Raw genomic sequence first — 22,223 nt, forward strand, 5'->3', positions numbered from 1 at the left:
GGAAAACACAGCAATCTCCCTGTCATCACCATGCAGGGTGTGGGGCAGACAGAAGCCTGTGAACCAGCTCTGTTAGGTCCAAGACTCGCCTTTGCCACCTCCGCCTGCAGTGGCGGTGGGTGGTTTGCATCACTGTCTCGCCCTGTTTTCCTGTTTGTGAAATACAGACAGCATCAGCCTCCAGCTGTGCCTTGGGACTCGGGAGGCCTTGTTAATCTTTTCAGTAAGTGTGCCGAGTGTTGCTGAGCAAAAGAAGACTGTGGTTGTGGTGGGATTTCACACTGAGGAAAACCCTGGTCTCCGCTTGGCGTCCAGTCAAAGCAAGCATAAGCACTTGCGCAAACTCTGGGGCTGCAGCTCGTTCTGTTGTAACTTAGTCGCCTTTCAACCATTGGTAGTTCAGATCCCCAAAATCTGGTGGTGGCAGAGGTGCTGCTTTCCTTCTGTGCCAGCGGTGGGGAACCTTCTCCCCCCTTCCTGTTGAGGATCAGTGGTAGACAGAGCTGGAGTGAGCATGGGTGGGGCAGAGCCAAAAAGGAGTGAGTGGGACCACCCCTTCTCTCTCTTTCTGACACCCCCTTCTCTCTGTGTGTCTCTTTCCTTCTATCTCCTGCCTTCCCCACCCAGCGGGCTGCCAAGAGAGAAACAGATCACTCTTGCCAGTGGTATGAATTGATCCCTTGCAGAGAATCCCCCCCCCATCTCCTTTCAGCTTCTCCCTTCCATTTCCCACTTCTTGCCTACCCTCCCTCTGGGCTCCCCCCTATTCCCCCCCTGAAATTAGACTAAGGGCTGCAGTCCCGTCCCGTCCCCCCATGCAATTCCCTGGCTATAGTCTGCCTCCATTGTTGGAGGCAGTGTGCCCTTGAATACTAGAGAATTACAAGTGGGAAAGTGATGTTGCACTCAGGTGCTGCTTACAGACTTCCCATAGGCATCTGCTCAGCCAATGTGAGAACAGGATACTGGACTAGACAGGCCACTGGTCTTTTCAGCAGGCTCTCTTTATGTTGCCCTCAGTTCTGCAGCCACCCAATAATATGCAGTGAACTATCCAGAAGATTCATTTTTTCCCCTTTGCTCTCTCCCTTTTCACATTCTATTCTCTTTACTTCCTGGATTGAAAGATGAAGGCTTTTGCATAAATACCTTCACAGTAAGAGCACCCGATAGGTCGTAACAGCAAAAGGAACATAGAAACGTTCTGTAAAATGAGAATAATAATGACGTTTCAAAATGCTAAGTGCTGTATTCATTAAAAGGGTTGAATATATAGTTAGTAGTTACGAAAGGTGGCTGGGTGCAGAGTTTCACCTGGCTGCTTAATTTCTAGATCTGAGGGAAGCTGAAATGGGTGAGGTATTCAAAACCAATCCCTGACACAGCTTGGGAAAGTTAGACTTCCGTTTATTGCTTATGCTGAGGAAGTTATTACCTTATGTGCAGAGGCACAAATTTGGTTTGGTTATTTGGTATACGCTTAAGCTTTTAAGGTATATCTAAAAATATTAAATGTGTGAACAAGGCAAACATGTGGATTGTACACTTGTCAGAGAGCTGGGACAAGCTGGAATTCCAGGTCAGGTGTACATTCACTTGGAAATCTGGGTTTCCTGCAATGTACAGAAAGATTCTCGGAGTAATTTAAACAAACCAAGAGTGTCTTGTGACACCTGAAAGATGGTTGATTGTGTCCAAAGCATACGTTTTGCAACCCTTCTGATGGATGTCCCGTTTCTCTCTTTTTCTTCAGGGTGCCATCAGAATATGTTTCCCCTTTCAGCACAGTTGTTGGATTACTTTCCGAACTGGATTTGACTGGAAACCCTCAGCATCTTGACTCTGGAATTACAAATCTCACTTACTGCAACTGGGAGGCAACGTGCTGTGATGTGAACTTACGTTGCCTGCCATGCACCCCACGGGCAGCACAGATCCTGGCTTTTCCCGCACTGCTGTGCAAACCCTGTCTCGTAGCCACTGCCGGAACATAAAACAAAAGATTTCTCAGTGGGAGGGTCGGACTCAAGGGGGTTGCCAGGAGGAAAGACAGAAGCCCCAGGACTTTGGGGTCAGGTATGGTCAAGAGAGCCGGAGACAGACGGTGGGACTTGGGCACAGCAGGCATTCAGAAGGACTAGCAAACATACAGAGCCTTGGCTTAGATTTCCGGGAAAACTCTCGCCTCTGCTGTGTGACTGAGGAGGAAGAGGAGAGGCTCCAAGAGGTTCCAGAGAGCCCCTTGGTTGAGCAGCTCCCCAATGGTGTTATATCTGAAGGAGAGGATGAGGCGGACTGGCAGGGGGAGAGGCTCCCTCCAGGAAACTTCTACACCTCACGGGAGCTGTGGAAACAGATAGAAGCCCTTCCTCCTGACCAAGTCCTCGCTCTGGCTTTGGACCTGAAAAGAAAGCGGGAAAGCTGTGGCTCAACAGAGAAGGAGCTGAACCTGGCTCCGACAAAGAGCTTGGAGAACATCTACTGTGACGTTGAAGGTCAGGAGGGGCGGCCAGCCATCAATCCGGTACCCAAACCACGAAGGACTTTCCGATACCTGTCTGATAAGGACCACACAGATTGCCCTAATGGAGGCTATGCTGAGAGGAAGGCGCCAGAACATCAGTCTAATGGTGGCTGTCCTGCCTCAACCTCCCATGACACTGGGCAGAGAGTGGTCAGCAGAGGAATCCGAAGCAGATCCAAGAGGTGGGTGCCAGGTTGATTTCTCTGGCTCCTCTTATGCAAGTAGGTAAAGGTAAAGGACCCCTGGATGGTTAAAGTCCAGTCAAAGGCGACTATGGGGTTGCAGCGCTCATCTCGCTTTCAGGCTTAGGGAGCTGGCTTTTGTCCACAGACAGCCTTCTGGGTCATGTGGCCAGCATGACTAAACTGCTTCTGGTGCAACGTAACACCGTGATAGAGGCCAGAGCACACAGAAATGCCGTTTACTTTCCCGCTAGAGTGGTACCTATTTATCTACTTGCACTGGCATGCTTTTGAACTGCTAGGTTGGCGGAAGCTGAGACAGAGCAACGGGCGCTCACCCTGTCACACGGATTCAAACCATCAACCTTCCAATTAGCAAGCCCATGAAGCCCAGTGGTATGGACTGCGGCACCACCCGCTCCGTGGTGGATATTGCTCATTGTAGCAAGTCCTGTTGCTAATCATTGCGGTTTTCCCCATCTTAGGGAACAGCTAAGCATACTCTTCTCTCAGTTCCCCCCATTCATTCTTCCATCATCAGGAAATCAGAAAGGTTCTCCCCCCATCTTTCAATATTTCTATTTGCAATTGTAACAGAAAAAATGGGGGGGGGGGTAGATTAAAAAAACAAAAATACGTTTCCAGCTGACTTTTCACTGTAAGAGTATTTCATCATTCTTGTTTTAGTATACATTAATATAATCAGTCTAAATAGTTGTCTAAATGAAATGGACTATTACAACCCATATGTTCAAATGTAGATGTATGTTGGACTACAACTCCCATCATGCCTGCCCACTGGCCATGCTGGCTGGGGCTGATGGGAGTCTAGCAACTCCTGGGCCAGGAACAGGTTTCCCCATCACTGCCTTAAGGCATGAAAAACAATTTCTGAGAGAAATTATGTTAAAAACGATCTCACCCCTTTCTATTGTCTTTATACGTTCTAAATGGAGAAGAACTGAAGACAGAGCTGCATAATACTACTTTTTCTAAAAGAGCAGTTTTATGCTGAAAATTCTCCAAAAGGAAAACAAACATTTCAGTCAGCTCTAGACAGGGCCAGCAGCCCTTTAACAAAACATAGGAGATGGGCAAGTTATTGCTTGTGAGGCTTGTGTGATGATAAGGCAACTCTATGCTTTGTTTGCAGAAAGTCCTTTGAATTTGAGGACATCCAAGGTTACCGAAACCGGCTAGCAGCCATGGAGTACCAAAAGCTCCATGAAGAATTGAATGGCACCACAAGTGTCCGCCTCTATTGCACGCAATCGGAGGACAACCTCTATGAGGACATTATTGGTATGTTGCAAAGTTCACTTGGAGGAAATGAATTGTACTAGTTTGGAGCTGACCTGTTGAACATGTTTATAGATGCCTGTTTGTAGAGTGATATCAAATACCACTTCTTCTGCAAAACAGCAAATTGAAGAGAAGCGGGTGTGGGGATTTGCAGAGCATCCTGCTGCTTTGTGCTTTCTTCCTCCCTGTTTCCTTTCTATTAGTTCACAAGTAGCTACCCTATGGGCCCTAATGTCATTTTATGCAGCCCCCAAACCTGCTCAAGCTGCCCCATTCTTCCATCGTATCAGAGTTCCTTTAGTCCTGTTCGTTTCCTCCTTATTTTTCCTGTTTTCTTTTAAAGTGTCTCTTCTCCCCCACCCCATTTCTGTGTAGTTTCAGAACAATTTGAAGGGCCACATTTTATTTGATAGAAATAATTGATGTATTCTCAGGAGCCTTTTCCTGGTTGTACAAGCTTTGGGGAAAGGATGTTTTCCTCTCAGCTCTCTAAGAACAAATTGATAGATTTCTGATGTGTATGTGTGGTTTTTTTGTGTGGATTTTTTTTTTTTGTGTGTGTGTGTGTGTGTGTAGCACACCAAAGCCAGAAAGTAATCATTTTCAAAACAGTAGCTGCATTGGTCTGTTGTACCAAGAAAATCCTGTGCCGGACCTTTGACATCTTAAAGACAGGTGGGTTGTCCCTCCCACCTGCCAGGTTTTGCCTGTGTGGTTGGGCTTCAGCTCCACAGCAGGACTGAACCCGCCCCCTATCAGTGGTGGTGAGCTGAAACCTGCTATCTGCAGCCGCTGGCTCTGTGCATGAGTTCCCTGCTACTTGCGTAGCAGAACAAGGTAGAATTCACCCCCTGCCCATCAGCTGATGGACAGGTGGCTGTGGTTTTGGAAAATGGTCCTTGTGGGTTGAATTGGAACCCCTGGTGGGCCAGGAGTGGCTTTTGGGCCAGAGGTTCCGCTCCTCTGCTGTAGACATTGTCCCAGTTTGTGCCTTTTGTTATTGCAAGCATGTTGGTATTCTGCCACTCTCCTTCACGATACTCCTTTTTCCTAGATCCTGCTAAGGAGAACCTGTATGAAGATATCAAAGTGAAGCCTCTATGGAGGATCCCCTCTACTTGGAAGCTGCCTCCTGCCCGGAGCACCATCAAGCCTCCCAAGGTGAAGGCTCATTTCTCAATGTCTGTTCTCTGCATCCCCACCTAAGGCTGGATTTTGTCCCTGCACCCCACAGGAATTCAGTTGACTAAGATGGAATAAGTTCAGACATGCACAGACTCAGTGGCATTGAGCTACGTGTTTGAACTGCTTCCACTGAAAAGTTTTGTGTGTTTGGGCTGATGGCAAACCTGTGACACTGTGGCTTTCACCATTGTTGGTAGTTATCAACTGAAGATTGCACGTCTGTGAATTCACCATTAGAGAGTAAAATGCTGCTTCGCTATGCTGTGTTAGCATTAGCTTGATCTCTCCTTGTCCGAAGACAATACTCTGCACTCCCCATGCAGGGAACAAAAGAGGAAGGGGGAAATTTGTGCATGCATGCTGAAGCGCATTCACGATCTGTGGGTTAAGAGCATACCTCCACACACATGCACTAGGGTACTCTTTTGTGGAGGGGAGCTTGTGCTGCCTGGGGATTAAGCCATATGCCCAGTATCTACAGCACCACAGGGAGCACTGTAGCAGTGCAGGGGAGGCACTTTGTTGCCTAAACATGTGCACCTGTGCATGCTTCCCTTTTCAGACCTCCTACTCATTGTGCTTTTACCACCTATAAAATAGGGAAGTGCATTTGTTCAAGACTGAAAGCTGACGCTTCCTCTCCATCCCTCCCACTTGTGAAGGAATGAGCCTGAGGCGCATTCACAATGCTAGCCTTTCCCATCCTGTGGCCCTCCAGCCCTGAGGTGTTGGTCTTGCTGGCTGGGGCTGATTGGAGTTCCAACAACTTTTGAGGAGCCAAGAAAAGATGTTGGCAGGCACTTAAAGCCTGTGTCCTTGGTTCCCATTATAACTGACTTGAAATGACACCCACCCCCTGCTTCTCCAGTGATAAAGCAGAGAGATTGTGTTAGCTGCTATTTTGCCCCCCAATGATTTTAGGGGAAGAGGACAGTCACTAAGCTAAACAACTGCTAAATGCACAGGTGTGTAAATTGGGAGAATTGGGCAGGCGGTGGGAGAGGAGGCAGGCCTAATTAGATTTCCCCACCTCTCAACTAAGGGGACTTTTCAGCCTGTGCTCTTCTCCAAACCAGGGATTGTTCCCATGCCTGTTAGACACTTCTACTTCATTGTCACTACCATAAAATGCAGGCAGCCTGTTTGCAGAATTCTTGTTCATTATTGGTGTCTGCCCACATTCAGCTTAGTGGGAATCACTTTCCTAGTGAAACCTTTTCACTCTCAACCATGTTTTTATTTTATTTTTGGTTTTGTGCAGCTACCCCCGAAGCCACACTTCCTCCACCGCAAAACCTTGGAGCTAAAGACCACAAGGATCTGCCTGCGTGGGAGGCTGCCAAAGGACACAACTCTACCTGTCACGCTGACCGAGTGGAAGTTCTTCAAAGCAGGCGAGGCTGGAAGCAGGAAGAGGAAGAATCTACCTCGGGTGAGGAAGCACGATTCAAAACTTTGAGGGGTTTCCCCCCGCCCGGGGGAAAGCAGCAAGAGGAACTAGAGTCTTTTCTTTCTTTTCCTGCTCATGCACCACACCACTCAGCTTTGGGAATGGTCCTGAGCACGAGGAGATCTTCACCCTTCCTCTGCAGCAATGCTGAGCAGTGATTTGAACCTAGTTCAAACCTAGGTGCAAGATTCAGCTAGCTAGTCCTCCTTGTGGAAGCCCATGCCTGAATTAATTTCACTCCTTTGTTTATTTGGATGCTGCTGTCCTGCTGTGCATAGACAGCTATTCAGGCTGATTAGCAAGTGGGCACAGGCAGTATGTGGCAACATGCAGTTAATACGCAGCTAACCCCCATTCACTTTGGAAGTTTAATTCTGATTTTAAACAAGTGATCAGTGCTGCTTGTAAAGGCTCAATATGACCCTGAGTTCATTTTATTCTGCCTAGACTTGTGTAGCTTATTCCTCTGGAGTGGCTTACTCCGGATTTAACATTTTAACCTCCAAAGTGTTTTGTGGCTTAAAGCTGCTGAGCAGTTTATTAGGAATGAGACAGTTCCATAAAACTTGAATATCATTTTCCTGATGTGTTTCCTGCCGCTCCCTCCCGTGGGTGAGTGAGTAACAGAGATGCATGACTGGTGTAGTCGGCAAACTAAGATTTGCTTCTGATGCTGCCTACGCACTGGAGAAATTGGACACCTGTCCAGCTAGGGGTCTTTTTATATCACCACGCATACATCTGTATTTTAAAAAAATCAGTGCACAACACACACCAGTTCTCTTGATAACCCTACAGTAAGAAAGCATTGCAAAAAAAGATGTGTTTCAGATATTGTTGTCTAGCTAGGGACCTGAGCAATAAAAGCTCCCAATTCTGGCATCTACTTTAGGCTAAAGCACTGAGCCAGCCCACGCAGCCTAGTAGAAATCTCTTTCTTCTGTGGCAGAGGGAATTGGGGGTAGGAGGAGGGAAGGCTAGCATATTCCCCAGGCCAGACTTGTTGCCTTTTCCAAGTGTTACACATCAGCATTTCTTGGAGTGTGCAAAGATGATTATAAACGTTGTGCCAAGAGGAATGATGAAATGTCCCACATGAGTGCCCTTTGTCAGACAAAGACCCCTAAACAGCCTCCAAACGTAAAGGAGTAATTTACTGACAGGGAAAATGCATGTTGTTCTCTTACTCTGAACTCACAAGATTGCTGGAGTGATGCCCAAACACACTGTGGCAAAGAATCTTGGTCAACCCCACCAGAGAAGCATGTGCTACGTTCCAGCATCCTGACGCCATATCTGCAGCTCTCAGCCACTTTTCCTGGGTTCTTGAAGCTGCTGACAAATGTGACAGCCCTGTGACTGCCAGAGTTTGTGGCAGCTGTCTTAGAAAGTGTGGCGTGGGGAAACACATTTCCAAATCACAGTGTTTCCGTGGCAAAAAGCTGTGGAAAGTCTCAGCTACCTGGCATGCACACACCCACCCCCTTCTCCCCTTTGGCATTTTGCATGTTTCCTCTCAACAAACACCAGTGTAACCGGGCTACCATTTCAAAGTGTGAAGTAGCTCTCAGATTAAGATCAAGGCTGGGAAAACTCTGCAGGAGCGGAAGAGAGGCAGGAGGAAATGGATGGAGGAAGTGCAGTGCTTCCTGCAAAAGGGCAGCCGTGCCCTCGGGTTGTGCTGCACGCCATTGTGCACCGCCCTGGCCCAGGAGCAGCTGAGCAGATTGCTGCTGCGGTTCCTTCTTCCTCTGCCCGCCTGACCCTGCTTGGGTTGCCGAGGTCAGGGAAAGGGTTGGGACTGTGAGCGGATTTACCTGGTGCTTGCCTCTTGCACTTGTGCATTGCTGGTGGTGATGGGAACGACTGGTCCCCACCCTGTGGCCTGTGCTTGGAATGTCGAATGCATTCTTAAAGCCGGGCAAGAGGGAACTTGGCCTGCGTGCCGCGCCTTTCAGGCAGCAAAGCAGTTCCGCAGGAGATGAGAGCGCCAGCAGGTTATGACTTGACATGCTGAGCCAAAGAGCTTTCTGTCTGCCTGTGGCTTGAGACGCCTGATACTACACATGGAACTGGATGGGCTTGGATGCTGCTGCCACCACCACCACTCATCTCTTAGTGCATTTTTTTTTTTTTAGAACAACATAACTAGGTAACTCAAAAAAGGGGCACCCAGTAGCTAAGTGCCCGCCTGCCTCCAGATATGGAACTATGTTCCCCTCTCTTTTATTTAAAGGGTCAGTCCTTCCCTTCAATTCCAGAACCAAACTGTTCCTCAGTCCTGGCAAGGGAGGTCCCTTGGTGCCATTTCCTTGAGAATCTGTGGCCCTCCAGACATTGTTGGATCACGGCCAGCAGTATTGCATGAGGGGGCCAGAGCATCAGTGCTTCCCTCTCAGCAGTAATGGAGCATGAATATAGATTTTCATGTTTCTGATCCTCGAAATAGGAACACCTTTGGAAAGCCAACCCAACCTATGTTATGAATCTTGGGTCTGTGTGCATGGAGTTGAATGTGCCTTTGCTCAAGACTGTAGATGTAACAAACACTTCATGCTACAGAGTACTGTGGGAAGTTCTCTGGTGGCCCACAGGTTTCACTTCTCCCTGTGACCTGGTCCCAAGATCAGGCCCATGTCAGGACTCCTAATGGCATGTATAGCCAGTGTCCATATACATCCCTTGTTATCCTTTTCAATTACATGTTTGTATGTTTCTTCTGGATGCCAGATGATTCAGTTTGCCTTCTAGATGGATCAGATCATGGGTTTGGTAGCTGCACACCTCAAAATTTTCCAACATGGCTCTGTGAATGGCCAGCTTTTACAGTCCTTGTCTGGATATTTGGGAGACATGTGGCCCCTCTTGATTTCCACTTTGTTTTTTGGGTTTCAGCTTGTGTTGAAGATTCAGGAAATCTTTGACTCCAAACGAGGGAAGAAGAGGGTGAAGTTGGTGGCCCAGACAGGAAAAGAAGTTTCTCCAGCCAGAGGTATAGATTTTGAGTTATGTAAAGTTCTACTAGTCAGATATCCAAACATTGGTGGGGATAAGCATGTAATTGCCAACTCTTGAGTATTGATCATATGTGATTACTCCTTTTTTTATCCTGCCCTTCCTCTAATGACCTTAGGATAACGTAGAAGGTTCTGTACTAAAATTGCAGAAGAATAAAGTAGTCCCTGGTTTTTCAAAAACTGTGCTACTACGTTTTTCTATGCGACTTTTCTTCCTGGCATGTGCTGAACTGCCTAGTAAAGAGCCATGTGTTCTTTGTGTGACCTGCATTTTGCAAATCAGCATTGTCAAGTTTGTGCTAAACAATTTATGGTGATGCTTCCTTACATTGCACAACATGGAAGATGCCTCCTCGAAACCATATGATGAGTTTTATTTGCTTTGTTTAACACTTGGAGTGTGTGTGGCAGCAGATGCTTTTGCCAGATGTTGCACCTGTGCCCAGCTTTTGGTGCCCTTAGGCCCAGGATGGGTCATCAGCGCGTCAATTGCCTTCCAGCATTTCCTATTCCCACCCAGCTGGCAAATTCTGATGGAAATTCTCTATCGTTTCAGGTGAAACCAATGGGTATGACAGTGAACCGGAGAATCTGCCAAAAAGTGAGTGAGTCACAAGGGCTGAGCCAGCTCATGGGGCATAATTATAGCTGCTGGATCACCTGCTGGTATATTTACTAGAAATGGCCAGGCTGCATATAGCTTCTGTGAACCATTTGAGTATTTGGAATATTGACCATTTGTTTGTGGCAAAATGGGCTCACTATGAATGCTTAGAGCAGGGATGGGAAGCTGTGGCCTTCTGGATGTTGTTGGTCTCCAACTCATGTTACCTCCAGCCAGGTTGGCCATCAGGGATGGTGGCAGCTGTAGACCATTAACAACTGGAGGGCCACCCGTTCCCCATTCCTGGCTGCTTGTGGAGCTCAGGAAATGCATATTTCTTCCAGCACCTGGGAGAGCATAGCTTGCTTGGGAGCTATGTCTACTAAAACTTTGGCATGAGGACTTCATGCCTAGGATCCCAGTGAAGAGAATAAAGGATTGGGGTGACTGACAGGAAAAAAAATATCTGGAGGAAGTGGGCATGTTTAGAGCTTTCAAACTGTGTCCTCATGAACTCTGGAGTTCCAGTTGCTTGATGGGAAAATCAGCAACTATGGAAGGCTTTCTCGAAAGACAGCCTGTCTGTCATTATTACTATTTTCTTGCAAAGGGTAGCCTCTCCCTAGTGACTGTTTGACATGTTCTAGGGCACATTTTATTTTTACAGGGTAACAGCAAAGCCCAACAAGCTTAGCTGTTGCTCCGCATAAACCTTGAAAGTGGACCAGAATCCTCTGAGAAACCTGGTAATCCCATGGCAGGCATGAATGGGTGTTGCTGCACATGAGCCAGTGTGGAATGAGTTCACTCAAAGGAGGGAGGTTTCCCCTCAAAAACCCCAACTCTTTTAGGGAATAGATTCCATCCAAAGCAGTTGTGTCCTTTTCCAAAGGTGAAGAGAAGACACCCGAAAAGGAAAAGGTTAGAGTTAGGGCATCTAGATGCTGCAGAGGCTGCTTCTCTCCAGTTCCATGGTGCTACGAAGTAGTCACTGAACTTCTTGTGGTAAAATATATTAAGAGGCTGGTCACACGCCCCTCCCAAAGGCATCTCCAGTGTCGCCTCTTTAGCCCATTCATTTCTGTACTCTGTATGGTCCTGCAAGATTGTGAAACGCCCTTTGCTGGGAAAAAAGGAGTGAGATTATACATAATGAGTTTGGCCCTTTATCCCAGGCTTGCATATAAGCACTGGAGGAAGAACAACTAGAGCAACAGGCTCCAAACTGGATCTGTGTCATGACTCATCTGCTCTAGCTGGCACCGGTGGCTCTGGACACACCAGCATTTCCTGCTCTCCATGCCTGTAGCCCAGCACGGACACACTTCAGTAGTACCCACCAATGTCAAGTCATGTCTACATCCATCCTGCAAACTGTCTTGTGCGGGCACTCAGATCAGCACCCTCTCTTAGATGCTAGAGTTGGGAAGGGAAGACATTACAGTCAGGTTTGGAATAAAGGAAGTGCGAATTTTTACATGCAGGCCGCATGAAGCCTAAGTCACTGCAGTTGGTGCAGTTTTGAATACTGCTCCAATCCCATTCAGAATGGGATGCTTTGTGATAGCTTACTGTGGTCTTCTGTCCCTGTAGCATTCAGATGTTAGTATGGTTTGCCTCAGATTGGGCAGCGTAGCTAATTTGCTACCAAACTGTCTCTTGCTTACTGCTCCTCCCAACCTTTACTGGTATGCGGGAGAACAGAGCTTGCCTTGTTCCCAAGTTTATCTTTGACCGTCTGCATGACCTTGAGTCAATTCCCTAATCCAGGCCAGGTCAATGTATTGCCCTCCAAACGTGTGTCCAACTACAGCTCCCATAATCCTTGAGCTTTGGCCATGCTGGGTGGGACTGATGGGAGATGGAGTTCGGCAAGAAGTGGATGGCACCATGTTGGCTAATCTGCCCCTAACCCTTCAACCTTCTTCCTCTCTGTTGCTGCCTCCCCTTCCTTCACTCAGGATAAAAGGCTTTAGCAGTTAAGAGTTCATTTCTCTATCTTAGGTCGCCATAAGCGCCTGCTGCAGGTACAGGCTCAGTCCAAGAGAAATCCACACTACCAGACTCTGGAGCGGGACCTCATCGAGTTCCAGGAGCAGCAGCTCTTTGAGCTCTTTGTGGTGGTGTCACTACAGAAGAAGCCATCAGATGCAACATACTCCCCACAGATTATACAGCAGTTTCCTAGCAAGGTGAGTGGCGTAGCAATGCGGACATCTGTCTCCATTGTCCAAAGCTTAATGTTATTGTGAATATGCACTGTGAGCCCCGTTGCTCTTGTCACAGCAGTATAATACACACTGAGATGAATAGAAGCACCAATACACTAGCCTGTGAGTCCTTAGTTGACGTTTTTGTATCTCTTAAAATAATTCCACTGTGTAGTCTCAGTGACTTGTAAGGGAATGAGACTTATCAAAGGCCCATAGTACAGTGGGTGACTGAGACTGATTTTGTGGCAGTCATCGGGATTTGTTCTAGGGCCCCTCAGGAAGTGGAGCATCCTTGGAGCCTAATTGCATTTCATATGCAAAATATGTGCAAAAAGAGCCCAACAGCTGCTTTTCCTTAAAAAATGCAGCTTCAGGAGGGAGATGCAAACTACACAATTTCCCTATAAAGCTCTATAAATCTCTGTCTATCTGTAAGTGATGTTTTAACCCCACCTTTCAGTTTTATTTCTAAAACACTCAAAGATGGCCTACATCGCCTGAAATAAATTGAACCTCCAAAATACATATCCTGTGGGGTTTAAAATGCATGCTTGCTTCCTCAAAAGTACATCTGGAATCTGACAGAGGTATTGCGGTGCAAGCAGCTTGGATGGAGAATTGACTTGGGGACAGAGAAAGGGTTAAATTCTCCCTCTCTGGTTCCCATCCCCCCTCCCAGTCCAAAACTCCTGCCTAAGAAAAGCAACCATTGGGCTTTACATGTTACATGCATTGGGGAGCAACATGTATTTCCGTCCTCAGGGTGAAACATTGCCTGCTGGACTGTGGTCTAGAGGAAATGCCCAAGTGCTGACCTAGCTGGCTGTGCCCAAGCCCCTGTGCAAACTCTGGGCTTGAAGATTGCTCAGCTCTTTGCCAGAGAGCCAGAAAAGAAGCTCAGCTTTGTTTGGGCAAAACATGCACCAGTTTCTAGTGCTGAGCTGCTGGGGGCAGCCCGCAGACAGAGAGAGGAAGTGCAACTGAGTTTTAATGGTAATCCCAGAGCAGCGCTGACTTCATCTGGTTGCTGTTGATAACAAAAACAGGGAGGGGGATGTGTTGGCCTACATTGCTCAGGAGGCACAGTGAGCAACATCCCACCGCCTCCTATGACCTGTGTGTGTGTGTGTTTTCTCTTTGTGCCACTGCTGACAAAGTGGATGGCGCCCTGCCAGTCTGCTAGCCTTCCCTCTGCCTGGGAGATATTTGGTAGGATGTTAACAAGATTTGCACGGGAGGGTCTTTGAGGCTGGGATCCAGCAGGAAACATTGCCCTAGTAATTACGAGGCAATGATTATAACATGAGCACAGTGATTACAGGCTATCGCCAGCTCCGAAAATAGTGCTGTTTCCAAACAATGTGCCAGTCACTCCCTTGCATGGGAGTCTGCAGCGAAGCAAAGCTCCTGGAAAGCCTTTACTAGTCTCAACAGTAAAGCAAGCTAGACTGGAGTGGGCAGGGGTGTGTGTTTTTTTTACAACAAAGGCCATGCTGTAAATTAATCAGGAAATAGCAAGGCATGTATATATTCATATGCCTATTTTTTATTATTATTATACACTCTGTTTTCTGATATTTTAATTGAGCACTGCTTTGGAAATATTTGTTGGAAATTGGTTAATGAATTCAGTAACCTGCATACTCTTACTGCAGAATTGATCTGATCATACCTGGAAACTGCTCCTCTGCCTTTGAAAAATTGTAACTTATTTTTACTTTATTTTTATTTGGGGGGAGCAGGGTACCTTTTTCAAGGTATTCAAGTCAAAAGCAGCTCTTGGAGGAGAGGAGAGGAGAGGATGGAAAATTGATGTGGGAGGGGGCTGGTGTTTGGTGTGCTTGGAGGATGGCCCCCCCATGTCTGCACCCAGAGAGGAAACTCTTTGCTTGCCTGGCTGTGTTCAGTGACGTGGCGTGTGTTCCTTCTGCAGCCTGACCACCCCTTTCGGCAGTCTAAGGACACTGAAGAGAGGCTAAAGGTCATCCCCAAATTCTGTTTTCCTGACCCCAAAGACTGGTGCCCGACATCAGAGTTAAAGAGGTGAGAGTCTGTAAAATGGATTGTTTTTATTTAGTGAGAATCTAGGGTAAGAACTGGATTACTTGGGAGCAGCGGTGGGGAACTGGACTTAGCCAGTGGGCCTGGGTCTGACCTCCTCCAACCCCCGTGTGGCATTCTGACAGATCGGTGTGGCTACCAAACTGTCAATAACCCAATGTCACCATGACATCAGGCATAAAATTTTCATTGCCAGTGTGGCCAAAGCTCAGCAGGCTGATTGTTGATGTCTTCCTCTTGAACTTCCAGTGCTTAATGAAGCCTTTTTCTTTCATTTCCAGCAGGCTTCTAAACTGAATTCTGATATTACAGATTTAACACATTTTTATTCTTATTGCATTGGGTCTCCTGTACACCGACCACTTGGAGATGACTGATTAAGTGGTATACACATTATTCAAATACATAAACAAATGATGACAACAGGTGTCGGGCATGACTTATGGGAAATGGTCTTGTAGGCCTGAGGTCCCTTGCTGCTGGTTTTCCATCTCTTAGGGTATCTCTTGTTGAGGGTTGAATAGTGACCCTGGGAGTAGAAGTGATTAGCATTGAAGGGTGGGGTTGGTTGCCCTTGGTAAGGGCAACATGTCTCCCCTTTCACATGGTTTTGCAGCCCTCAGACGAAAATTTCTCAGCTCTCTGAAGAAATTAATTTTATTTTTATTTTTATTTTTTAAAAACACCTTTCCTTGAAAAGAGTGTTTAAAAGCACAAACAAAACTACAACCCTGTAGCGATCTTTTCATTTGCTTGTTACTTACCCCACCCTTACCGCAATTCACTGCAGTGTCACAGTGACCTAGATATTGCTGACCATGAACTGCTTACCTACCCAATGGGACCCTTGCAAACAAGGGTGGGGTAAGGAGGTAATCTCTTGGCGGCTAGTTCTGGTCATTTCTGGGTGGGTGGAGATCTTGGAAGGCAGCACACTGATGAAATATCTGCTGTAAACAGATTTAGGAACTGGACAAGCGCTGTGTCATTTGTGCCCAGCAGTGAAATTCACGTTGCGAAGATGGGGCCCTCTGCAGGGTAGGCTAACTCCTGCTGTGCTCGCTCAGTCAACATGACAATCTACTTTTTTCTCTCTTTCCCAGTGAAACGTTTTCCTTTGTGCTGACTGGTGAGGATGGCAGCCGCTGGTTCGGATATTGCAAGAAGCTCCTGGTAAGTAGCTCCCTGTCTTGGATGCTAGCATGAAAGCTCTGCAGCTGCAGGTGAAGGATGAGTGCATGTTCACAGTCCTGTGGACAGATTGGCTTCGAGTGCCACTGCGGTGGCTAACAGCCTAGATGCCTGAGCAGCTTAAGCCTGGCATATTGAAGGAAAAGGAGGGTGGAGGAAAGATGCTCTATTTAGAAGCTGAAACCAGGGATGCTCAGGTGACAGTAGGATGAGAGATCCTTAGCAGTCTGGCCTTCTTGCATGTTCCACTGCTTTGCACCTAAAGGTCTGCTCTTGTCACCTTTTTAGCCAGAAGGGAAAGGCAAACGACTGCCTGAGGTATACTGCATGGTGAGTCGCCTCGGCTGCTTCAACCTTTTCTCTAAGGTGAGTGGGTTGCCCTGGACCTCATAGAGAAAGTGGTAAAATGCCTTTCTAGGGTTGCTGTTGGTTGTTGGGATGGCGCATATTATCACAGCACTTCCGACCAGGGTGGGGAGCCTGTGGCTCTACAGCAGTTAGTTGCACTCCATCTGCTCCAGCCAGCAGGGCCAGGCCAGGGATGATGGGAGCTGTAGTCCAGCAGCATCTGCAGGGCTACAGGCTCCCCAGACCTGTAGTAAAGGAAATGAGGGGAAGGGTTGGATCTTAATGCACCTTTAGTGGGGTGGAAGCAAAATCAGCACCAGTAAAGGTTAATCCAAAGCCAACCCCGCTTTCCCCAGCCCCCAGAGTTGTGGCAGGAAAGGATGTGGTCTCTTGATTTAAAGAAGTTCTTAAGAAACAAGCTTTCAGTTCCCTTCTTACTGGAAGAGAAGGGTAGTGCTTTGAGGAAGACTGCAGAGAAAACTGCCTTGCTGGCTGCAGACTGGCAAAATGACAATAATTCGTTCAACGTGGTTTGTAATGTATTCTGAAGAGACTTCATCACATAACAGCTGTCCGCTCCCTAGAATGCTTGTTGCTTGTCATTCATTTCATTTTCAAATATTAAATTTGTATACTGCCCTTCATCTGAAGATCACAACATAAAAGTACAACATGAGAACACAAAATGCATAACAAAACAAAACAAATTTTAAAGGACACGTTTTAAAGGACATAGAATGTTATGGGCCTGGTTATAGGGAAACGTTTTTGCCTGGTGCCTAAAGATACATAATGAAGGTGCCAGGCAAACCCGCCAGGAAAGAGCATTCCTCAAATGGGGAGCCACTGCAGAAAAGGCCTGTTCTTGTGCTGCCACCCTCTGGACCTCTTGTGGAGGAAGCGCACAAAGAAGGGTCTCAGATGGTGATCTCAGGGTCTGGGTCAGTTTATAAGGGGACAGGCGGTCCTCGAGGCACTGCAGCCCTGAGCCATTTAAGACTTTGTAGGTCAAAACCAGAACTCTGATTCACGTCCTCCTTCATTATACGTAGTCGCTGTGGCATTGCCAAACTGATCTGTGAGATTTGCACAAGGCATCCTGATTGTTTACCAGCAGCTCCTTTTGGACTTCCCATAGGCAACTAACCATAATGGCTATGTTCTGCCTCCAGTGTCAGAGGCAGTATATCTCTGAATGCCAGTTCCTGGGAATCAAAGGTGGGGAAAGTGCTGTTGTGCTCATGTTTCGTTTGTGGGCTTCTCACAGGCATCTGGTTGACCCCCGTGAGAGAAAGATGGGCCATTGGTCTCATCCAGCAAGGCAGTTCTTAGGTTTGTCTTCGAAAAACTGTTAACTGCTCTCTGCAATTTTATCAGTCATATAAAGGAATGTATAACTGAACATTAACATTTAATAGCATTTCAATTTTAAGCATCTTTTGGCCTTCTCTGAACCATTTACATCCTCCATGCACCATATTGATGGATTTTAGGTGTGAATTCATGAGCAAGGAGGAAATGCACACTCATTGTTTTTTGTAGGATTAGGGGGTTGAACTGGATCTGCTTTGGCCCCAGGGTAAAACTGCCTCCGCCTCATTTGTCTTGAGATGCCCAGTGTAACATACAGTAAGATCTCAGATCTCATTACATGATCAGTATTTCTCCAAGCACACTAGCCGCCACTTAGAAAAGTGAAAGAGACAGCCATGGAAAACAAATGGGTTGTGTGCGCATTTAAATATGCAATTATGCGACTTAACAAAGTATTGTGAAGGAAGCGTAGGCGGCTGGAGTCTGGAAGAATGCTGACAACAAACTTTGAAAGTGGCTCACAATGAACTAGGGGAGGTGAAGGAATGAGGAATTGAATGTGAGGAAGGTGGAATTGGGGTGTGTGTGGATCTAGGGGTGTGTCCTGGGTGGGTGGGGTCCGCCCACTTGGTGACACAGTGACTTACTCACTTACTCACTTTTCTGGTGAATTAACTTGGAAAACTGGTTTCTCTGGATGGTTGTGCCATTACAATGAAGGACACATCTGTGCTGGGGGAGGGAAATGAATGTGCCTTTATATCATGGGCTAATAACACAGCACATCTTACGAGAGGACATCAGCTGAAGTGTCAATCGCCTCTGCTTTCATAGAATCATAGAGTTGGAAGGGATCCTGAGAATAATCTAGTCCAACCCCCTGTGATGCAGGAATGTGGAACTGTCCCTTGTGGGGATCAAAACTGCAATCTTGGTGCTCTAAGCATTACACTATAACCAGCTGAGCTATCCAGCTGCTTCTCACTTGTGTTGCAGCCAGGAAGAACCAGTCTTGTAACAGTAAATTCTTCTCATGCAGATATTGGATGAAGTGGAGAAGAGGCGTGAGATGTCCCCAGCCCTGGTGCACCCATTCATGCGCAGTGTCATGGAGGCACCGTTCCCTGCTCCTGGGCGCACCATCACTGTGAAGAGTTTCCTGCCAGGAGCAGGAAATGAGGTAATAGCAAAAGGCATTGTTGCCTAGCAAAGGCGTGAGGAATGATCACCATGATTGTAGTAGGAACCCGGGGGAAGGCTTGTTTCACTGCCCAGAATGTGCAAGTCATAAAGCAATTTCCAGAGGGTTGCTGAGTTGCTGGCATCTTTTATCTGTCCTTTTGGGACACAATTCAGAGCTTGCCAAGTCTATGAGCACACACCTAAGTAAATGCATGAGCGGAACGACTTCCATTTGCACAGTGGGACTTCCCTTCCCCTTTGTGCACCCCTTTAAATTTGTTCTGGGGGTTCCCCCAATCCTCGTATCAGATTTGGGGATGGCATAGTGCATGTGTGGAGGGAGAAGAGGAAGCCATTCTGCTCCTATAATTATTTAATTGAATACAGTCGTACCTTGGTTGTCAAACGCCTTGGTACTCGAATGTTCTGGCTCCCGAACACCGCAAACCTGGGAGTGAGTGTTCTGGTTTGTGAACGTTTTTGGGAAGCTGAACGTCTGGCGCAGCTTCCGCGGCTTCCGATTGGGTGCAGGAAGCTCCTGCAGCCAATCGGAAGCTGCGCCTTGGTTTTTGAACCGTTCCGGGAGTTGAATGGACTCCCAGAACGGATTAAGTTCGACAACCAAGGTACCACTGTACCACCTCAACATTTTGGGTTTCAAGAGAGAACACAACAACAAAATAGCTCAGTTCTTGTCCATAACTCATTTACAATTGTCTTCTCTCAGGTAATTGAGCTTTGCCGTCCCCTGGACTCGCGTCTGGAACATGTCGACTTTGAATGCCTGTTTAAGTGCCTCAGCGTCTCTCATTTGATCCAAGTCTGCGCTTCTCTCCTGCTGGAAAGGAGGGTGATCTTTGTTGCTGACAATTTGAGGTGAGACTGAAATGACAAGTCCCCTGCCTGGCTTGGCAAGATCTTCATGTGCGTGTGTTTCCCCCCGCCCTTTCTGAACCTTTCATGCCACAAAATAATTGCAACTTTTCTTGTTAATGCATATATAGACTATCATCATAATCCAAATTCAGCCACCATAAAATGCAAACTCTGGAAACGTGAAGCAGATATTCATGAATTACTGGGGGGAAAGACTATTGGTCTACCTTTACATAAGGTGTAGCTTGCATGGAACCTGACACCAAAATCTGGAATTGCAGGGCCAGCTGGGGAAGGGCTGTAGATCAGCAGTTGAGCACCTGCTTTGCATGCAGAAGGTCCCAGGTTCAATCCCTGCCATCTCCAATCTTGTCTGAAATGCTGGAGAGCCACTGCCAGTCAGTGCAGGCAATGCTTAGCTAGATGGACCAATCGTCTGACTTGGTATAAAGCAGCTTCCTATAGTCCTATGCTTCTTTGTACTTGGGAAAAGTGAATTACACAGTCATCTTGGAACTGCACAACTTCATAATTGTGGTGGGAGATAGCATGTGTGAATTTTCCTCCATAAAAAACGAATTGCACTTAGAAGACTTTCATACCATGGAAAAGCCTGTATTCTTTCCCGCTAAAATTCTGACTTTCTGGAACCAGGGGGTATTTATTATGGGACAGCATTCATTCTTGCAGTTAACTACCTCTATTTTGCAGTGGTACCATTCCAAAAGTTTCACATATTTTCTCTTGCATGGGGCCATTACATACATAACATTTTAGCCTTTACCTGTACTAAATGAATTTCTCTAAATTAGGGGTGCTTTTCATCAATCAGGGACTTCATATACTGACTAATGCTTTTGTGTTTTATTTCCCTCACTTAGCACCTTGTCCAAATGTGGTCATGCTGTGGTTGCAGCACTCTACCCGTTCACCTGGCAACACACTTATATCCCTGTCCTGCCAGATTCTATGATAGACATTGTCTGCTCACCTACCCCTTTCCTTATTGGCATCCTCTCCTGCTCCTTAACTCAGCTCCAGGACCTGCCCATTGAAGAGGTGAGATCTGAGAAAACCTCAGGAGGAAATGTAAGGGATGGTGGTGCCCCAGTTATTACACCATATTAGTGAGGAGTAGTGGTGTGTTCTGGGATGACATATTCATTTAAGACAATATGCTTAATTTTTACGGTTTCACGAACCTTGAGTCCATCAGTGATGCACCGTATCCAGTGTAGTGCTACGTGAATGTTCATCAGCCCAAGGATTTCTGCTTGTGCAGTAGAATGTTTTGTCCCCCTCCTCCCACCCCACGCCCCCTAAATCTGATCTAGGCATTCCCCCAACCCTCCAGAGCAATTCTTGTCCTGACGGGACATGTTAGTTGAATGCCCTCCATTGGTATCAACATAACTGTTTGCTCAATGGCCCATTTACACAGAACAACTTTTTAAAGACCTTGATGGGGCCAGGGACTTGAATATTCATCCTTCTCTTCTCAGTTGAAATGTGCTGCCATTGTAGATGTGGCCCCCTCCATGCGCAATAGCTTCCACCAAAGTGCTTGAATTGAAGTCAGAGCTATGAAGCGATAACTTTGTCCTATCCCGGATTGCCAAAGATTGATGGACACCACAGTCACTTGATAAGAAGGGTTGTGCTTATGTTATCTGATCTGTGTTATCTGTTCCATGCAGCCAGACAATAGCCTGTTGTCACAGTGTCATGTGAATCAGGATAGGAGGACTGTGGGTTGCACAAGGGGTTTGTGGATTATATGCAGTAACCGTCTATCTCTTTCCTTAGGTACTGATTGTTGATCTGTGCGCAGATACATTTTTACAACAGGTGAGTCAAATTACTTAGCTACTGGCTGCTTCACAAGCAAGCAGAAAAATTCCCCCACACATCCTGAATGGAGCCTTACAGTGGGGTGGGGATAAATACACAAAAGAAGCTAAGGATCAAAGTGCACATTGGAGATCCATATTCAGATCTGCTGGCTCTTTGTTTAAGCTTAAAAGGAACAGGGAACAAATTGGATTGAAACTGCAGAGCTGGGGGAAGTCGGGGTTTAATCTGTTCCCATTTGCCATTTACCTGATTTCCTCTGCCCCAAACTGTCTACACTGATGAGGGAAAAGGACATCAAGGATGATTAGTCTTGTCATTTTGTGGTTCCGAGGACTGGGAAGAGGGATTGCAGAACGCTGGGCTTCTGGGGAGATAAGATTGCCCAAGGGAGTTTTTCTTTTGTCTGTGCATTTGAGTGGCTTAGGTATCAACAAGTGTTTTCTGTGGGGAAGTGGTATTTCCTAAGACAGCTGAAACTTAGTAGGGGGCTGTGGCCAAAATTTCTAGTTGGCCCACTTCTCACATAATGAGATAGCATTTTTTCAAACTATGTGCATGAGCAGGAAGGAGTCACCATGAATTCCAGACTTTAGTCAGTTTCTAAACAAACTTAACTTCAAACAATAGATTACAAAGCTGGCTTGCTTACTTAACCAGAGTGTATTTTTAAACCACAATATTAGGTTTGCACCTAACAACAAGCCAGGTCTTGTGGAAAGTGAAACTAAACACTTTCCTAGACACGCTTGGGAAGGAGGATGAGCATATGGGTCTTAAGTTCAATGGGGTTCCCTACTGCTTGAGCCCATGGTTATCGTGGTTTAGCATGATAGGAATGAGCCTAGCTCCCCTTGGACTTCTGTGCTCTCCATCGCTCCCCCACTCCCAGCATGGCTGCAATGAGACTGGAAGTTTCTGCT

General features: G+C 46.7%; 1 protein-coding gene across 1 annotated transcript in view; it reads left to right on the forward strand.

Moving 5' to 3' along the window:
* DENND2C (DENN domain containing 2C) overlaps positions 1-22,223 on the forward strand; it is a 55,232-nt gene that overhangs the window by 25,133 nt on the left and 7,876 nt on the right. Inside the window, exons 2-15 of the mRNA XM_083746001.1 lie at positions 1,754-2,706; positions 3,860-4,008; positions 5,063-5,169; positions 6,455-6,625; positions 9,539-9,635; positions 10,217-10,261; positions 12,269-12,456; positions 14,411-14,520; positions 15,642-15,711; positions 16,018-16,095; positions 18,431-18,571; positions 19,301-19,449; positions 20,331-20,508; positions 21,256-21,297. Of these exons, the coding sequence (XP_083602127.1) occupies positions 1,913-2,706; positions 3,860-4,008; positions 5,063-5,169; positions 6,455-6,625; positions 9,539-9,635; positions 10,217-10,261; positions 12,269-12,456; positions 14,411-14,520; positions 15,642-15,711; positions 16,018-16,095; positions 18,431-18,571; positions 19,301-19,449; positions 20,331-20,508; positions 21,256-21,297 (2,319 nt within the window). The 5' untranslated portion in view covers positions 1,754-1,912. The remainder of the gene's footprint in view (positions 1-1,753; positions 2,707-3,859; positions 4,009-5,062; positions 5,170-6,454; positions 6,626-9,538; positions 9,636-10,216; positions 10,262-12,268; positions 12,457-14,410; positions 14,521-15,641; positions 15,712-16,017; positions 16,096-18,430; positions 18,572-19,300; positions 19,450-20,330; positions 20,509-21,255; positions 21,298-22,223) is intronic.

This window comes from Podarcis gaigeae (assembly GCF_964106915.1).
Source record: "Podarcis gaigeae genome assembly, chromosome: 6".
NCBI lineage: Eukaryota > Metazoa > Chordata > Lepidosauria > Squamata > Lacertidae > Podarcis > Podarcis gaigeae.